Raw genomic sequence first — 14,083 nt, 5'->3', positions numbered from 1 at the left:
AAAATTTCAAAAACGAAAAGAAAGATGGCTTGAGCCATGAATAGTGGGCTATCATATTTTGGGAGGCCTATTGCAAACAAAAAAATTATTTTATTTTTCAATTAGGTTTAGGTTTCTCAATTTTCTCTAGATCTGTGTTTGTTAGTTATTCCTAACATATTACTATGTGATGTCTGCACATTTTCTGTCAACATATATATGGATGCAATTTTAATTACTATATGTTGATTAAGCTTGAAAATGATATATATATTTTTCGAAACGGAGGCAAAAGTTTTGCCTCATTAATTAATTAAGAAGAAGATAATTGCCCAGTTAATTTATGAAAAACCGGGCAAAAACCAAGAAAATGATATGAATACTTTTAATTTTTGCACATATCTTATGGATTGCATTTATGACAATGTATGGCTTTGTTCACAACTGTGAGGTCTACACCGCCCCTTGGTGATTACCTTCATAGTGTTTTTAATTAACACAACATTTTACAAAGTACCATAAGAGTAAGGTGTACACTACTTAGTAGTGATTACCTCAAAGCAAAAATGAAAGTATGCATATTATGGCATGAAAATAGCCATAAGAGTGTCTACGCCACTTGGTGTGGTTACCTCTATGTGGTCTACAAAATAAAGATATACGCCATGTTATGGTGATTATTTTTGAGAAAAGTCCACATTTCAACTCCGAACTAACCACTTGGTTTAACTTATAACCTTGAACTTTCAAACACATGTGAAGGAACGAAGAGCAGAAGCACGAGGAACCTTTTTGTTGTTGTTGGTAGGAACCATATTTGTTACGGTTGTGCTCGAGCCAAGAACACTCTGCAGGTTTCTACAAATGATATGTATAGCAAGAGGACGTTCAGGGACAGGTGCATCGTCCTCTGAATCTCTTTTGGTCAGAATCTTCAGTGGGACATAAAACTGGGAGGAAGCCGAACCCCTCTCGTTTCGTCATGCTTTTAACAGGAACTCTCCGTTTTGACGCAATCTCCTGGTTTTTTAAATAAAAATCGTTGAGCACCCGAGCAGTAGCACCACTTATACCAATCCTAAAAGATTATAATGAAAAGAAATGAAAAACCGCGCCCACCGCGCGCCCTTCATACAGATACAATAGCATCCTTCTTCCCAGCCAACTAATAGTGAGAATCCTGGTAAAGATCCAGCAAAAGCTAGGTTTTGCAAGCACTAAACTGAATCTCTCTGCCAGCATGTGGAAACAAGTTGACAAGCGTCAAGCACTACACAATACACCAATGCTGTTCTTGCTCCAAGAGAGAGTAAGATTACTTGCCAGATTGTACGAGGGTGTGATAAAATTTCATTTCAGTAACCCATACTCTAATAACATAACAAAGTAGTAGGCAGAAGAAGCATGTTCCAGCTGCAGTCAGAGAGAGATATGGTGTTATTGCAGCATCCACTTCCCCAGACTGTTGTAGCAAAACTTCAACCTGATAGCGTATCTTGAAAATTACAGAAACCTCTCCTTCGTAGCTAGAATAGCATAAGGGACTAGCCTACAGATTGACATTTTGTAAGTATCAAACAAATGCTATATGTGCGCACACACACACACACACAAATCAGCAATTAAACATCTCGTGCATGTGTATAACTGGAAAAACAATTAAGTTTCCCACACAAGCAAGTGTTTCTAGCCCAGCTTAGGCAGAACAAAGCCACAATTGCATAGGGTAACACCGTAGGAGTAGTTTCAGCAGATGCCAGCTCCCTCGGTCAGTAATATTTTTAAATCCTCCCGCAGAAATATTCCACGGTGCACTATTTTTGCATCCAAGAACTTCTTTTGCAGTTTTAACAGGGGTAACTTCATAAGTTACTGGAATCATTACAGAGGAACTTTAGACTAGAAATAGAGCAGACTTGTGCGGAAGACAATGCAATCTTTAGGCATCAACGCCATCTACAAAATGAGCACAAGACAGTGCAATCTTCAGGCATCAACCCTGTGTATGGGTCTGAAGGGCAACCACTGAGAAATCATGGACATGTTTATGGGCATGGATGTAGTCCTGAATTCAAACCGAGCATGTCGAGAAGCTCTGTTTTCCACTTGTAGCAGCCTATATTGATAAGCCACCATTTCACTGCGGTAGTGATTATATACTTCAAATTCCATCTTATCTAGCACCTTTGCATTCAATACAAAGAACCTGGCAAATTCAACCTGTCTCCTATAGCCCTGGAATGACTTAAACACCACTTTTTTGAGATGGGACTCAAGGCATTCGATTGGATGCAGTGGGTCATACTGAGGCTCATTTTCCTCATGCATCTCATAGTGTTTATGAAACTGCGAAACGGGAAGGAGAGGCAATATGTTAAAGCTGTTGCTAACTAGACTGCTATAGTATGTCAAACAAATCAAACATTTAAAGAAGGCAAAGATGAGTACTCACAATAATACAGAGCTTTTCCAAACAGGGGAACCACCTAAGGATGTTAAGAACTGCAAGCAATTTATCTCCAGAAGGCTTGAGAGCCAAAACCTTCAAGGTGTGCATCGAGTTTGTGGAGCTGACAGAGCTTATTCCCTGAAGAAAACAAACAATGGACATAAAACAAAATTAACTGCATGTAGGAATGCCGAATGCAAGATTCCAAGATGACGCTGTTGCAACCTGGAAGAGCAGGAGCTTGGAAACGACAACCAGGAAAGGACCCAATATCTTCAGATTAGGCGCACTAATCACCCTGACAGTGACACAATCGTCTCGGTTACAATCAGTTAATAGCAACCTTAGAAGGCAGGGAGCATCTTCGATGACCAATTCCGCTTTTTCACTAGAGCTATGACGGAAGATGATGGTCGTAATAGTAGGCGAGCTAACACGGAGGCAACCCGCAGCACGAACTTCGGCCATGTATAAGCTCTCCAAGGCATGGCAGCCAGAGAGCAGTCTGTGCAAGACATGCTCTGAGATGGAAATGTAAAACAGGGTGAGCTTCTTGAGGAGGGGAAAATTCATGCACGGCTCGATCTTTTCAGAGAGATCGCAATGGCTGATCTTGGCAACGAGGATGGTGGATGCAGAGTGGAGCACTGTTTCCAGCAGCGGGGAGTTGGCGTGGCTGATATCGAGCTCCTGGAGGTTGGCGAGGGCTCGGGATTGAAACCACTCCTGCGCCCAGAAAAAGAGGAACCCGGAGCGGGGGCAGTTTATGTACAATCGGCGGGTAGGGCCTGGGTGTCGGGAGAGTATCTCTGAGATGGCGGCGCGGGGGACAACGGATGTGAGGGCGGGGACGCCGGGGAAGCACCGAGGTGGACGGTTGCGGACCTCGAGGTTGAGAGGCGCGGAGAGCCACAGGTGGCGCCAACGGCGGGAGAGGGCCTGGGTGCGGCCGCCGTCCTTGGTGGGGAGGAGGGAGATGACGGTGCCGAGGATGTCGTCGGGGAGCCTGCTGATGAAATCGCCGGCGGTCTCGTCGCAGTCGCTGTTCCTAGCCCACTTCCCCGCGGTCCCATGGGATTCGGGCGCCGGTGCTGCAGCCGCCGCCGCCGCCGCCCATGCTGCCGCTTCCTTCTCCATGGCCGGCGACTAGCGAGACGGAAGATTTGGGGTCAATACTTCGCTCGCCGCTCCACGCCACCAGTCACCCACCACTCGCGGCTTCGCTCCTACATCGGCACGCTCGCTCGTCGCGGCTGGGGAATGGAGTGGGAGGGTCGGAACCGGGACGGGGAGCTAGGGTTGGCCGCCGCCCGCCGCGACGGAGAGGCTCATTGGGTTTGGACGTTTGGGGAACGGGGGCTTTTAATTTGGAGAAGAACTTGGTCAGGCGCGGCGTCAAACCGAATTTCGATTAATATTTTTTTATTATTGAAACGGGAAACCGAATTTCGATTAGACAAAGTATCTTCAGCAATCTCCAGGTTTGTATTGATGCAGTGACTTTTTTTTAATGAAAACACTGGCGGCCGTTGCCTTCCCCGCACGACATGTGCCCAAGTAGCGCCCTCCACGCCCTACCAATGTTATCTCTCTCACCGACACGTTTGTCTCTCTCCCTCTTATTTCATCTCTCCTTCATCACGTAGACGGCTCCCATGGCAACATGCCTCCCGTCCCCTTCTCGCCTCCATTTTGATTACACCGTCACTCCCTCAATCCCACTACCCTCTCGGATCTCGCCAATCCGCCCTGGCGATCTTCACCAACGGGCTCCTCAGCACCGGCGCTCAAGCTCACGCCGCGAGTGTCACCGGCCACCCCAACGTCGACTGGTGGGAGCACCACGCCGAGACCATCCAATCCAACGTCTACAACATGCTCATACTCGTGCGCCATGGTATTTGCAAAGGGGACTGGAGATGACTGCAACATAACCCATGTTGTAATAGATGGTTACGGCAACATGGTTCCTGTTGCAATGGCTGACCAAAGGCCACATCATGCAATGCAGACGTGACCGTAACATGGCCCATGTTGCAACAGGTGACGCAACATGCATGATCTGTGTTGCAGTGATCTGGTGGATCACATGGGATAACTCAAACGACTGTCAACCCGATCAATCTTTACAGAAGATCAGTCTGGTGAGGCATAGCGTCATCCTTTTTCCATAGAACTCAAGGAACTTTATTGTTGTACATGTACTTGACAGTGATCCAGTTACAAACAACCAATAATAGGTTGTCAACCAGAAAATCAGGCTCTTATCTAGCCAAATATCCGACAATACATGTTCGTAAGCTATCTTAGCACATTGATCTGTGCCTCTATTATTAACCCTGCTTACAGCCTGGTGGATCAAGAAAGAAGCAAAACTAGAAACCTTTCCCCAATTTCCTCTAAGGTTGGTGCAATAATCGAACAACAATTAATGCACGAGCACCAGAGATTAACCACCTCTAAACATTCAACTTTCATGATCACGTGAGAGAAACCTTAGAGTTGAGCAAAGACGACTCCTTCATGGAGTGCTAAAGCTTCAGCGATAAAGGGGTCTGTAATCCGTAAACCCCGGCAGCAACTTGCCAAGCTCCCAAGAAAGAGAGATGAGTCGGGCTACACCCCCCACACACATCAATATCAATTGCACCGTCCATGTTGATTTTAAACCTGGATCATGGGGTGCTAACAATGACCCACATGAGATTTCATGCAATCAGCAGGCAATGACAACAACACCAAGTCCTCATGCACCCATTTCATAACTTGTATTGGGTCGAAAACATCTTTCCCATGAGTCCATCTGTTCCTAGCTGACCAAATTGCATGCATAATTGTGATGATCTTGCATCTTTGTTGGTCAGTGAAGATTTTTGTAGCAACATATCTATTGCCCACGTCACTGGATGTAATTATGTGAGTTTCAACTAGAAAATTCCCTTGCGGTAGCTAGGTATCGTTGCACATGTTACTGCCTAATAAGGGCATGCATCAGATCTTCGTTAGTGGCTTTGCACATGTCGCAGCGAGCAATTTGTTTTATGTGGCGGATCTTGAGGGTTAGCAAATCCGGTAGAATCCCTCACAAAACACGCCACCAAAAAAACTCCCACCATCAAGATGATATTGAATTTGCAAAGAGAGGGCCATAACTTTTTTCCAGACATTGATTGTGCCGCTATCAACCCTTATTGTCGCCCTCCCGCAGTCTCATTGTTGCCTTCCAAGCTCCATGCTCAGCGCTGTTGTTGCCTCATGCAACATCACTGTCACCTAAAAGTTCACCGATTCTCCTCCTAGAGCTCAATCTAATCTCATCTTCCTGCTCAAACATTGTTTCTATTCTTTCTCATTGTTGCATTTAAGACTAAAATATCTTTTTGGAGGGGATTTATGACACTTATCCATTTCTTATAGCTGATGATGGTTGCCACCTTATTTGTCGTATTGATTGGACTATGACTGTTATTGTCTGATTTGTTGTGTCCTCCTATTTTGGCCGATATGCTCTTCGTTCTTGTCATTTGTGATCACTATATATTGTATGGTTCATGGTTCATCACTTTTGCAAACTCATTGTTCTACATCAGTGTTATTTTTGTGTGGTGGGATAGGTTGGACAACTTACTGGTGCAGTGGATAGATCCCATTAAATCAATCAAAGTCGAGCATATTTATTTTTCACATTTGTCTGGCATATCAAGGGACTGAAGCAAACCATAGATATTCAAGTATTTTGGACGTATAGAGTTGTATGAGGTATGTTCTATTGCATTATATATGAACTCTACTTTTGATGATATCAAACAAAAAAAATTTGTCCACCAAATCGATTGTGCCGTATTGCATTTGTTAGTTGTTACTAACACTACCCACATATGTTTTTTGTATTGGCCGCTATGAATCTGCAAACCAATAAGTTATAAAGGATATTTGAGTATGTTCAACTCTACGCACTCAAAGGTTTGACCTTCGCTATCAACAACATAGATATGTGGACTTCTTAATTAGGAAATATCCAAAAAAATATTGCTAGGGAAGTTTTCTATTGAGATTGTTCAATGTATAGGATTAGAATTTAAATAATTATTTCTCTAATGATCACTACTAACTTCAATGAAAAACTTTCTTTGGATCAAGCCTTTTGAAAAAAATATTTTATGAGTTTGTAGGTATTTCCCATGAAGTAATCAAATACACTTTTAGGTTGGATATGGTTCGAATTCTTTAAGATTTACCGAATGTCTTGCAATCATAGTCTTTTTTTTGTGCTTTGTTAGTCATGTGAACCAAAATATTAACCTAAGGCATGACGATGCAACTAATTTGTGGGCAGAATTTGATGGTATCAGTAGATTATGTTTACCACAGGTGAAATTTACATAATATAACTTTATGGTGGCTATGAAACCATATAATTTGGAATCTCATTGTTTTGGAATATATATAACAATGTATTTAATTTACAAAAAATATCAAATAAATTAAAGATGATGCCCCCCCATTTGCGAGGGCCACCTTGTTTGTTGCAAAGAAAGAAAAATTGTGCCCACCGCACTTGGTAAAGTAGCATTCTTTTTCACCGAAAATGCCTTACGGTGGACGAGCACTCTGCGGGACCATATCTTGCCCATCCGTTATCCTAACTGATCAGATCCCTCCCGGTATTTACGCGTTCTGTCCCCCAAGAGCCGGCTAAATTTCGTGTTTTGACCCTTTTTCGAAACCTATTCGAGATCTGACCCTAGTTTGGATTTTTTTTGAGATCTGACCCTTTCGCTACCGCCAGGGACCATGGCGGTAGGATATAACAGCTTACCGCCAAGGACCCTGGCGGTAGGGTTGCATGCCCTACCGCCCAAACCCGCCTAAGTATTGAACACAGTGCGTGCTCGTGCCTACCGCCAAGCACCTTGGCGGTAGGGTTGTGCAGGCTACAGCCAGCCCGTTTAGCGGTAGAGATGTTTCCTACCGCCAAAGTCCCTGGCGGTAGGCTATTAGACCCTACCGTCATGGACTCTGGCGGTAGCAAAAGGGTCAGATCTAAAAAAAAATCAACTTAGGGTTAGATCTCGAATAGGTTTGGAAAAGGGTCAAAACACGAAATTTTGCCCCAAGAGCCTCGTCAAAGCCCGTATCCCCGTAGCTATAGGTAGCTAGCTTGACAAAGGATCTAGCTGCTGGAACAAACGTGATGAGTATGGCACCATTTTAATTTACCCTCTGCCACCCAGAACAGTTCGATGTGATGTGACCTTGTGCCCAATTGACCCCTCACGAGAGCACATAGAGTAATAATCCGCCATTAAGACAAATTTGTTAGTCAGTGTAATGCACAGAGAGTATGATATTAACAGTCTATTAGGCTGGTCACAATGGGGAGGAACTTAGGAGTAACATCACACATTCTAATACAACTTTGCTTATGTGGCACATATTTAATGAAGAGACAGGTGCTTGTGGTAACTAGCTAAGTTACCGAAACATCACACACTTCAAGAAACAATGAGTCTATAACCTAATAAATACATCGTTGCATGACACTATATAGATATTCCTACCCACTATAGAGGTAATAACATACTCTAGGGAAGTGTGTAAGTTACTAGGTTATGTTCTTGCCCATTGTGACCAGCCTTAAGTCCACTAAACACCTATTAATCTCGTACAGACTGCTTTAGAGTAATTTATTATTGTGACGTCCGTCCAGATATTTTTATAACTCTCAATATTATCAAAAAAAATTCTGGTCACAAATTATCTTAAACTCTATACTGTCACCTTATAATTTCATTAGGTAGACTAAGTGGCGGTGCCAGAAATCATATCATGTGTAGTCAATTGGGTGTTGTGTAGTCAAATGTGTGAATTTATAAGATTTTATTGCTTGATTTCTACTTGTTGTATGATGTATTTACAAAAATCTGTGTAGTCAATTGACCTCATAGGTCAAGTGTGGCTTCGCCACGTAGACTTATAGGTGTTCTTAGATTTTATCCATAAAATAATACTAGTATATTGTGTGTTAGCACCATCTGCTTGTCAGGGCCATTTACCTAAACTAGGATTAAATAAACTGTTTTTATATGACCGTTAGAAGTTTCTGCACAGTTGGGGCTCTGAACAAGAATTGGTCTCGCACAGTTTGTTAGGTTAATGTATTACTCTCCCGGAAAAAAAGATTAATGTATTATTGTGCCACCTGTATTACCAATTTTTGTTCTTTTGCAACAAACCATCTTTGAGCCTAGTCTATAAGAAGGTAAAAATGTCTTCTGGTGGACTTTTGAGAAAAACAATATTTCCACAGTGCAAAAAAAATCAAAAATATTTTGTACATACACAAATGCATATACAACACATTCAACAGAATTTAATAACGATGTACTTTCATATGGGACGTAAATAAATAAAAACAAATATGTCAATAAAAGTGGGTTCATTTTTTTTATTGTTGGACCAAGATTTTTTTTTGTACAGCTTGCAAGTCATAATATTTTTTGAACAAATTTTCACAGGTTCCATCGTGAATATGTATAAGTTTTCAAAGTTTTTTTTCAAACTTGACAAATATGATTTTTGAATCATTTGAAAAAAAGGATCAAATGCACCGTCTACCATACTGATTTTAGATTTTATCAAACTTTTTTTATCCGGCACGTTAAACTAATCAAGTAGATTTGATTAGTGACCCTGACTAATTTCTTGTTAGATCCACTAGACGCCACTAGTGCAGAACCGGGCAATAGCACCGGTTCGTAAGGCCCTTTAGTGCCGGTTCGGTAACCGGCACTAACCCCCCCCCTTTAGTACCGGTTCAGCACGAACCGGTGCTAAAGGGCAACCACGTGGCACGAGCCAGCTTCGGGGGCAGGGAGCCCTTTAGTACCAGTTGGTGACACCAACCGGTATTAAAAGGTTGGGGGGGGGGGTGGGTTTATGATTTCTTTTTCATTTAATTTTGTGTTTTCCATTTAATTCTTTTTCGTTTGCTGGTATTTTACGATACTACATATTTCTAATAGAATTTCTAGTACATATTGTACACGTTATGCATATATATATGAATATATGTGTATGTATGTGTGAATTAATTAATGGTGGTTGTGAGACATTCGATGATATATATATGGGGGCAGTAGCTATCTACAATTTCTCCTAATTGGTGCCTTCGCAGCCAGTGGCATTAGCCTAATTGGTGCCTTCGGAGCACGATAACAATTGGAAGTAGTTCATGGGTGCGGTAGCGGGTAATAGTATTCTCCTTTGGGATCTATGACCTGGTCGAGCAAAAATCCCGCTATTTCCTCTTGAATTGCTTCCATGCGGTCCTCTGGTAGGAGCTTCTCCCGCACCTCTTTGAACTGTTAAGAAGGAGATCAATATGCATGTGTATTAGTTGTGTGACTAGATATCGATAATGGTGTAAAAATTGTGAATAGTGTTTTGACAAACGTACCCACTCCTGTCTTTGAGATCTACTCCTTTCGGGAACGTTAACGGTTTGCCCACAATAATATTGGGCGCGCCTACTCTCATGTGTTGTTGGCACCACAAGCGGGGGGATTGATTGCGCTGCCTGTTCTCCCAGCTGGGGAACGGTTTTACCGCTCCTTTTGCCAACTGATTTTCTCGAGCTCGATCTCGCCTCTTTCTGTAGACGTGCTCGATTTAACTTCTTGATGTGGCGCTCATAGTCTGTGTCAACAGGCTTGGGAGCTGGTGCTCTAGCCATACAAATGAAGTGGTCAATCTTTTCCTCAGGCACTTTCTCCCTTGGCGGCGGTGGCGGTTTCGGTGCAAAATGGGCTTCCACCTTGGCCTTCGAAATGGCTACGTTTTCCTCCTCGGACTTGTCGTAAGGCCTCTGTGGAAGAGGCGCGAGGCTTGGACCATATTGAAATCGCTTGCCTCCGCCTGTACCTCCAGTACTACCTCGACTTGTACAGCTACGCACCATAGCTGAGGCGGCTCTTTTCCGTGATTGCTGAGGTGGCGAAGACGGCTGACGTGGCTGAGTTGGAGGAGGAGTGGCCTGAAGCTATGCCGGACTTGGAGGAGGAGTGGCTTGAAGCTGTGCCGGACTTGGAGGAGGAGTGGCCTGATGCTTTGGTGGACTTGGAGGAGCGGGAGTCTACTGACTCGGTGGCAGACTTCGACGAGGAGTCGGATGACGCGGTGTCGGTGGCCTTCAAAAGATGATGCAATCCTTTCTCCATAGGATGATACGATGGTTGGCCTGTCCCAGTGTGTGCTCATCGTCACCTCCAGGAATGTCAAGCTCTAGCCCGAATATTGGTCCACCACCTCATCAACCAAGACACGAGCATAGCCCGCCGGAATCGGGTTGCAATGGAAGGTTGCCTCGGGGGGATTTGTAAAAGCAAGGGCGTCCGCCACCTTCATGGATATGTTCTTCATTTTGAAGTGTAGCTCGAAGTTAGTGTTCTCCATGATGTCATCCACTGGGTAGCTATCCAGCAATGCGTCACCCGGGGCGGAACCCACGCTGCTTCTCGGCATGGATGGGACGGTGCTATCCAATGCTGGATCATCTGCTAGCTGCTGCAGCTGCTGAGACCCCCTTTGCTGGCTAAGTGAGTCGATCTGCTCCTGCTGCCGCTGGAATTTGACTGCCAAGTCTGCATGCGTTGATTCTAGGCCTTGAAGGCGTTCATAGTCTAGCTTCCTCTGCTCCTCCTCCATCTTCCTCTTCTTCTCCTCCGCAATCTTCTTTCTCGCACGGGTTCTGTAGTCGGTGTTCCAGTCCGAAAACCCCTCATACCACGGAATAGCACCCATGCCTCGTGTTCTTCCCGGGTGTTCAGGATTTCCCAGGGCACGCGTAAGCTCGTCGTTCTCTCTGTTGGGCTGGAACATCCCCGATCGAGCCTCTTCTATTGCAACAAGTAGCTTATCTTCGGCTCCATCCAGACATGCCTTCTTCAAAACTTTGCCTGTCTTCGGGTCCAACTCCCCCCATGCGCATAGAACCAAGTCCTGCACCTAGGGGGCCAGCTCAATGTTTCTGGAGTGACACCTGCATCCTCCATCTCTTTCTCAGACTTATCCCACTTAGGCATTCCCACCGCATAGCCACCTGGCCCCAGCTTATGGAACTTATCCCTTTTTGCGGCATTGGCCTTGTTTATTCTCGACCGTTCCTTAGATAATTCCGAATCCTTAAATTTCAGGAAATCATCCCAATGAGCACTTTGCTTCTCTAGTGTTCCCTCGAATACTGGAATCTTCCTTCCTCCCTTGACGTACTTGGCCCATTCACGATTCTTGTGGTTTTTGAATGCAACCGCCATCTTCCTAAGAGCAGCGTCCTTGACTTTCTCCACATCTGCATCTGTGAAATGAACTAGTAGGGTGAAATGGTCCATGAGCGTTTCCCAAAGCAGAAATTTTTGTCTGTCGTCGACAAAAGTAACTCCTGGACGTGGCTTTGCTGGCTCTCTCCATTCTTGAAGGGAGATCAGGAGTTGGTCCTTCACAAGAACTCCGCACTGACGAATGAACTTGTCCGCAATCTTCTTAGGCGCTAATGGTTCGCCATTAGGTTTGATGGCCTCGATATTGTACTTTACGCCCTCCTTCAACTTTTTGTTCGGGCCTCGTTTCCTGTTGCCTGAAGATTTGCTCGATCCGGATGGCTGAAAGAAGAAAGATCAATTCGTTAATATATCTTCAAGTCATTCAAAACATGTGATGGTCACCAGATGCCTGCTTATATAAATATATATACCTCGCCAGTCTTTATTGTTTCAAGATCAACATTTTCTTCGTCATGTTCATAGTTCATGACTTCATCAATTCGGTCGTCATGATCGAATATCATATCACCCTCCCCGGTGTTGTTTAGATATTCGGAGCCGTCATAATCTTCTTCATTCTGATCATCATCTGGCCCGCGAGGATTGTGTATGATATTGAATAGGGCCTCTTCTCCCTCTCTGCCGGTATTGTCCGCCATAGGTTTTATTTAACTAATCCAAAAGAAATATATTCAAATTACAATGCATGGATGCAATCAATTAATAAGGAAAAACTGAATCAATCATAGTACATAATAAGCATCATCGAATATAATCTGGAATACGTCGTCTCGAATAATAGATATAATCTCGAATACATCGTCTCAAATAATAGATATAATCTCGAATACATCGTCTCGAATAATAGATATAATATCGAATACATCACTAGCTAGCTAGCTAGCAAGCTAATAAAGATCGAATACTACAGAGTAATCTAGGCCACTCGCGGTTCCTGAGGTGCGGGCGGTGGACACCCAAAGAGAAGGAACCATCACTGGATCATAGCTCGGGTGATCTCCCAAAAGAACCTGCCAGGTATTGGAGAACCTGACGTCCATAGCAGCCATGTAGCGATGGGCGTGCTCGTCCTCCTCCCTAACACGGCGACATACCACCTCCAGCGGGGCCGGCTCCCTCCGCACCGAAAGTGACCCACGCGAACGCCACCAAAGGAGATCAGGGTCGATGACGGGGCCCGGGGCTGGGTTCCTCACCAAGCGTCGTGCCCCTGAAGGTAGCACCTCCCAGTGCCAGCCCGACGGAGCCTAGTCCCGGACATGGGTCCTCTGAAGCAGGATGTCGTCGCGAACGGGTCGACGGCGAGGATGCCGGCCGGGCATCGTCGACAACAAATACTATATACCGCAAAAGTAACATTTTTTAAATGATTGGATTGTGATTTCTAACATTTCTATAACTAAAATTGTATAACTAATTTTTCTTTAACATTTCTATAACATTAATACAGAAAAAACTAGCATTTCTATATAACTAACATTTCTATAACATTAATATAGAAAAAACTAACATTTCTATATAACTAGCATGTCTAACACATTTCTATATATAACTAACATTTCTATAACATTAATACAGAAAAAACAGAAGAAAAAAACTAAAAACTAAAAACATTGTGTGTGTGTGTGTTTGTGTATGCATGTGTGTGCAGAGGCGACGGCGACGGCGAGCCAAGGCGACGGCGTCGGCGGCCCGGCGGCTTCGATTGGAGGGAGGAGAGGGGGGGACAGGGGCTCACAGCGCGGGCGGGAGGCCGAGGCGACGGCGACGGCGACGGCGACGCGGATAGGTGCGGGGACGTGGACGCGGGCCGGTGCGGGGACAGGGATGGGCCGGCGACGCAGACGGCGTGACGGGGGCGGCGCGACGAGGACAGGGGCGGCGTGGAGTTAACGGGGACGGCGCGACAGGGGTGGCGACGGCGCGGGACTGGGCGGCAGCGATGAAGCAGAGGGAAGTGGAGAAGGAAACTGACGAAATTTTTCAAAGTGTTTTCTTATATAGAAAACACCTTTAGTACCGGTTGGAGCCACCAACCGGTACTAAAGGTCTCTTTTGGCCAGGCGAAGCGGCGGGAAGCGCACCCCTTTAGTATCGGGTGGTGGCACCAACCGGTACTAAAGACCCCCCCCTTTAGTACCGGTTGGAGCCACTACTCGGTACTAAAGGGAGTGTGCTGGCGCAGGTGCGGTGCGGCAAGTTTAGTCCCACCTCGCTAGCCGAGGGGCGTCCGCACTGGTTTATAAGCCTCAGTGCGGTAGCTCTCTCGAGCTCCTCTCCAAAGCAGGCCTACTGGGCCTACCTATTCTGTGCT

General features: G+C 44.9%; 1 protein-coding gene across 1 annotated transcript; it reads right to left on the bottom strand.

The window, feature by feature from the left end:
• Positions 1 to 1,411: 1,411 nt before the first annotated feature.
• On the bottom strand, positions 1,412 to 3,770 carry LOC123130230 (putative FBD-associated F-box protein At3g50710). Its single transcript, XM_044550178.1, has 3 exons — positions 2,654 to 3,770; positions 2,432 to 2,566; positions 1,412 to 2,325 (listed from the first exon to the last, which is right to left on the bottom strand). Exons 1-3 carry the CDS (start codon positions 3,563 to 3,565, stop codon positions 1,966 to 1,968), a joined length of 1,407 nt encoding a protein of 468 aa, XP_044406113.1. The 5' UTR covers positions 3,566 to 3,770; the 3' UTR covers positions 1,412 to 1,965.
• Positions 3,771 to 14,083: the final 10,313 nt, after the last annotated feature.

This window comes from Triticum aestivum, chromosome 6A, assembly GCF_018294505.1.
Source record: "Triticum aestivum cultivar Chinese Spring chromosome 6A, IWGSC CS RefSeq v2.1, whole genome shotgun sequence".
In the NCBI taxonomy this organism is placed as follows: Eukaryota; Viridiplantae; Streptophyta; class Magnoliopsida; order Poales; family Poaceae; genus Triticum; species Triticum aestivum.
Note: the sequence above shows the minus strand (reverse complement) of the source record. Positions and strands in the feature narration are given on the sequence as shown.

Bases quoted from the DNA above. Each gene is read 5' to 3' on its own strand.
- LOC123130230 (XM_044550178.1), bottom strand. From the start codon at position 3,565: ATGGAGAAGGAAGCGGCAGCATGGGCGGCGGCGGCGGCGGCTGCAGCA. The intron at 2,567-2,653 runs GTTGCAACAGCG...TGTTTTCTTCAG, and splicing joins CCAAGCTCCTGCTCTTCCAG to GGAATAAGCTCTGTCAGCTC. The intron at 2,326-2,431 runs GTGAGTACTCAT...CCCGTTTCGCAG, and splicing joins TGGAAAAGCTCTGTATTATT to TTTCATAAACACTATGAGAT.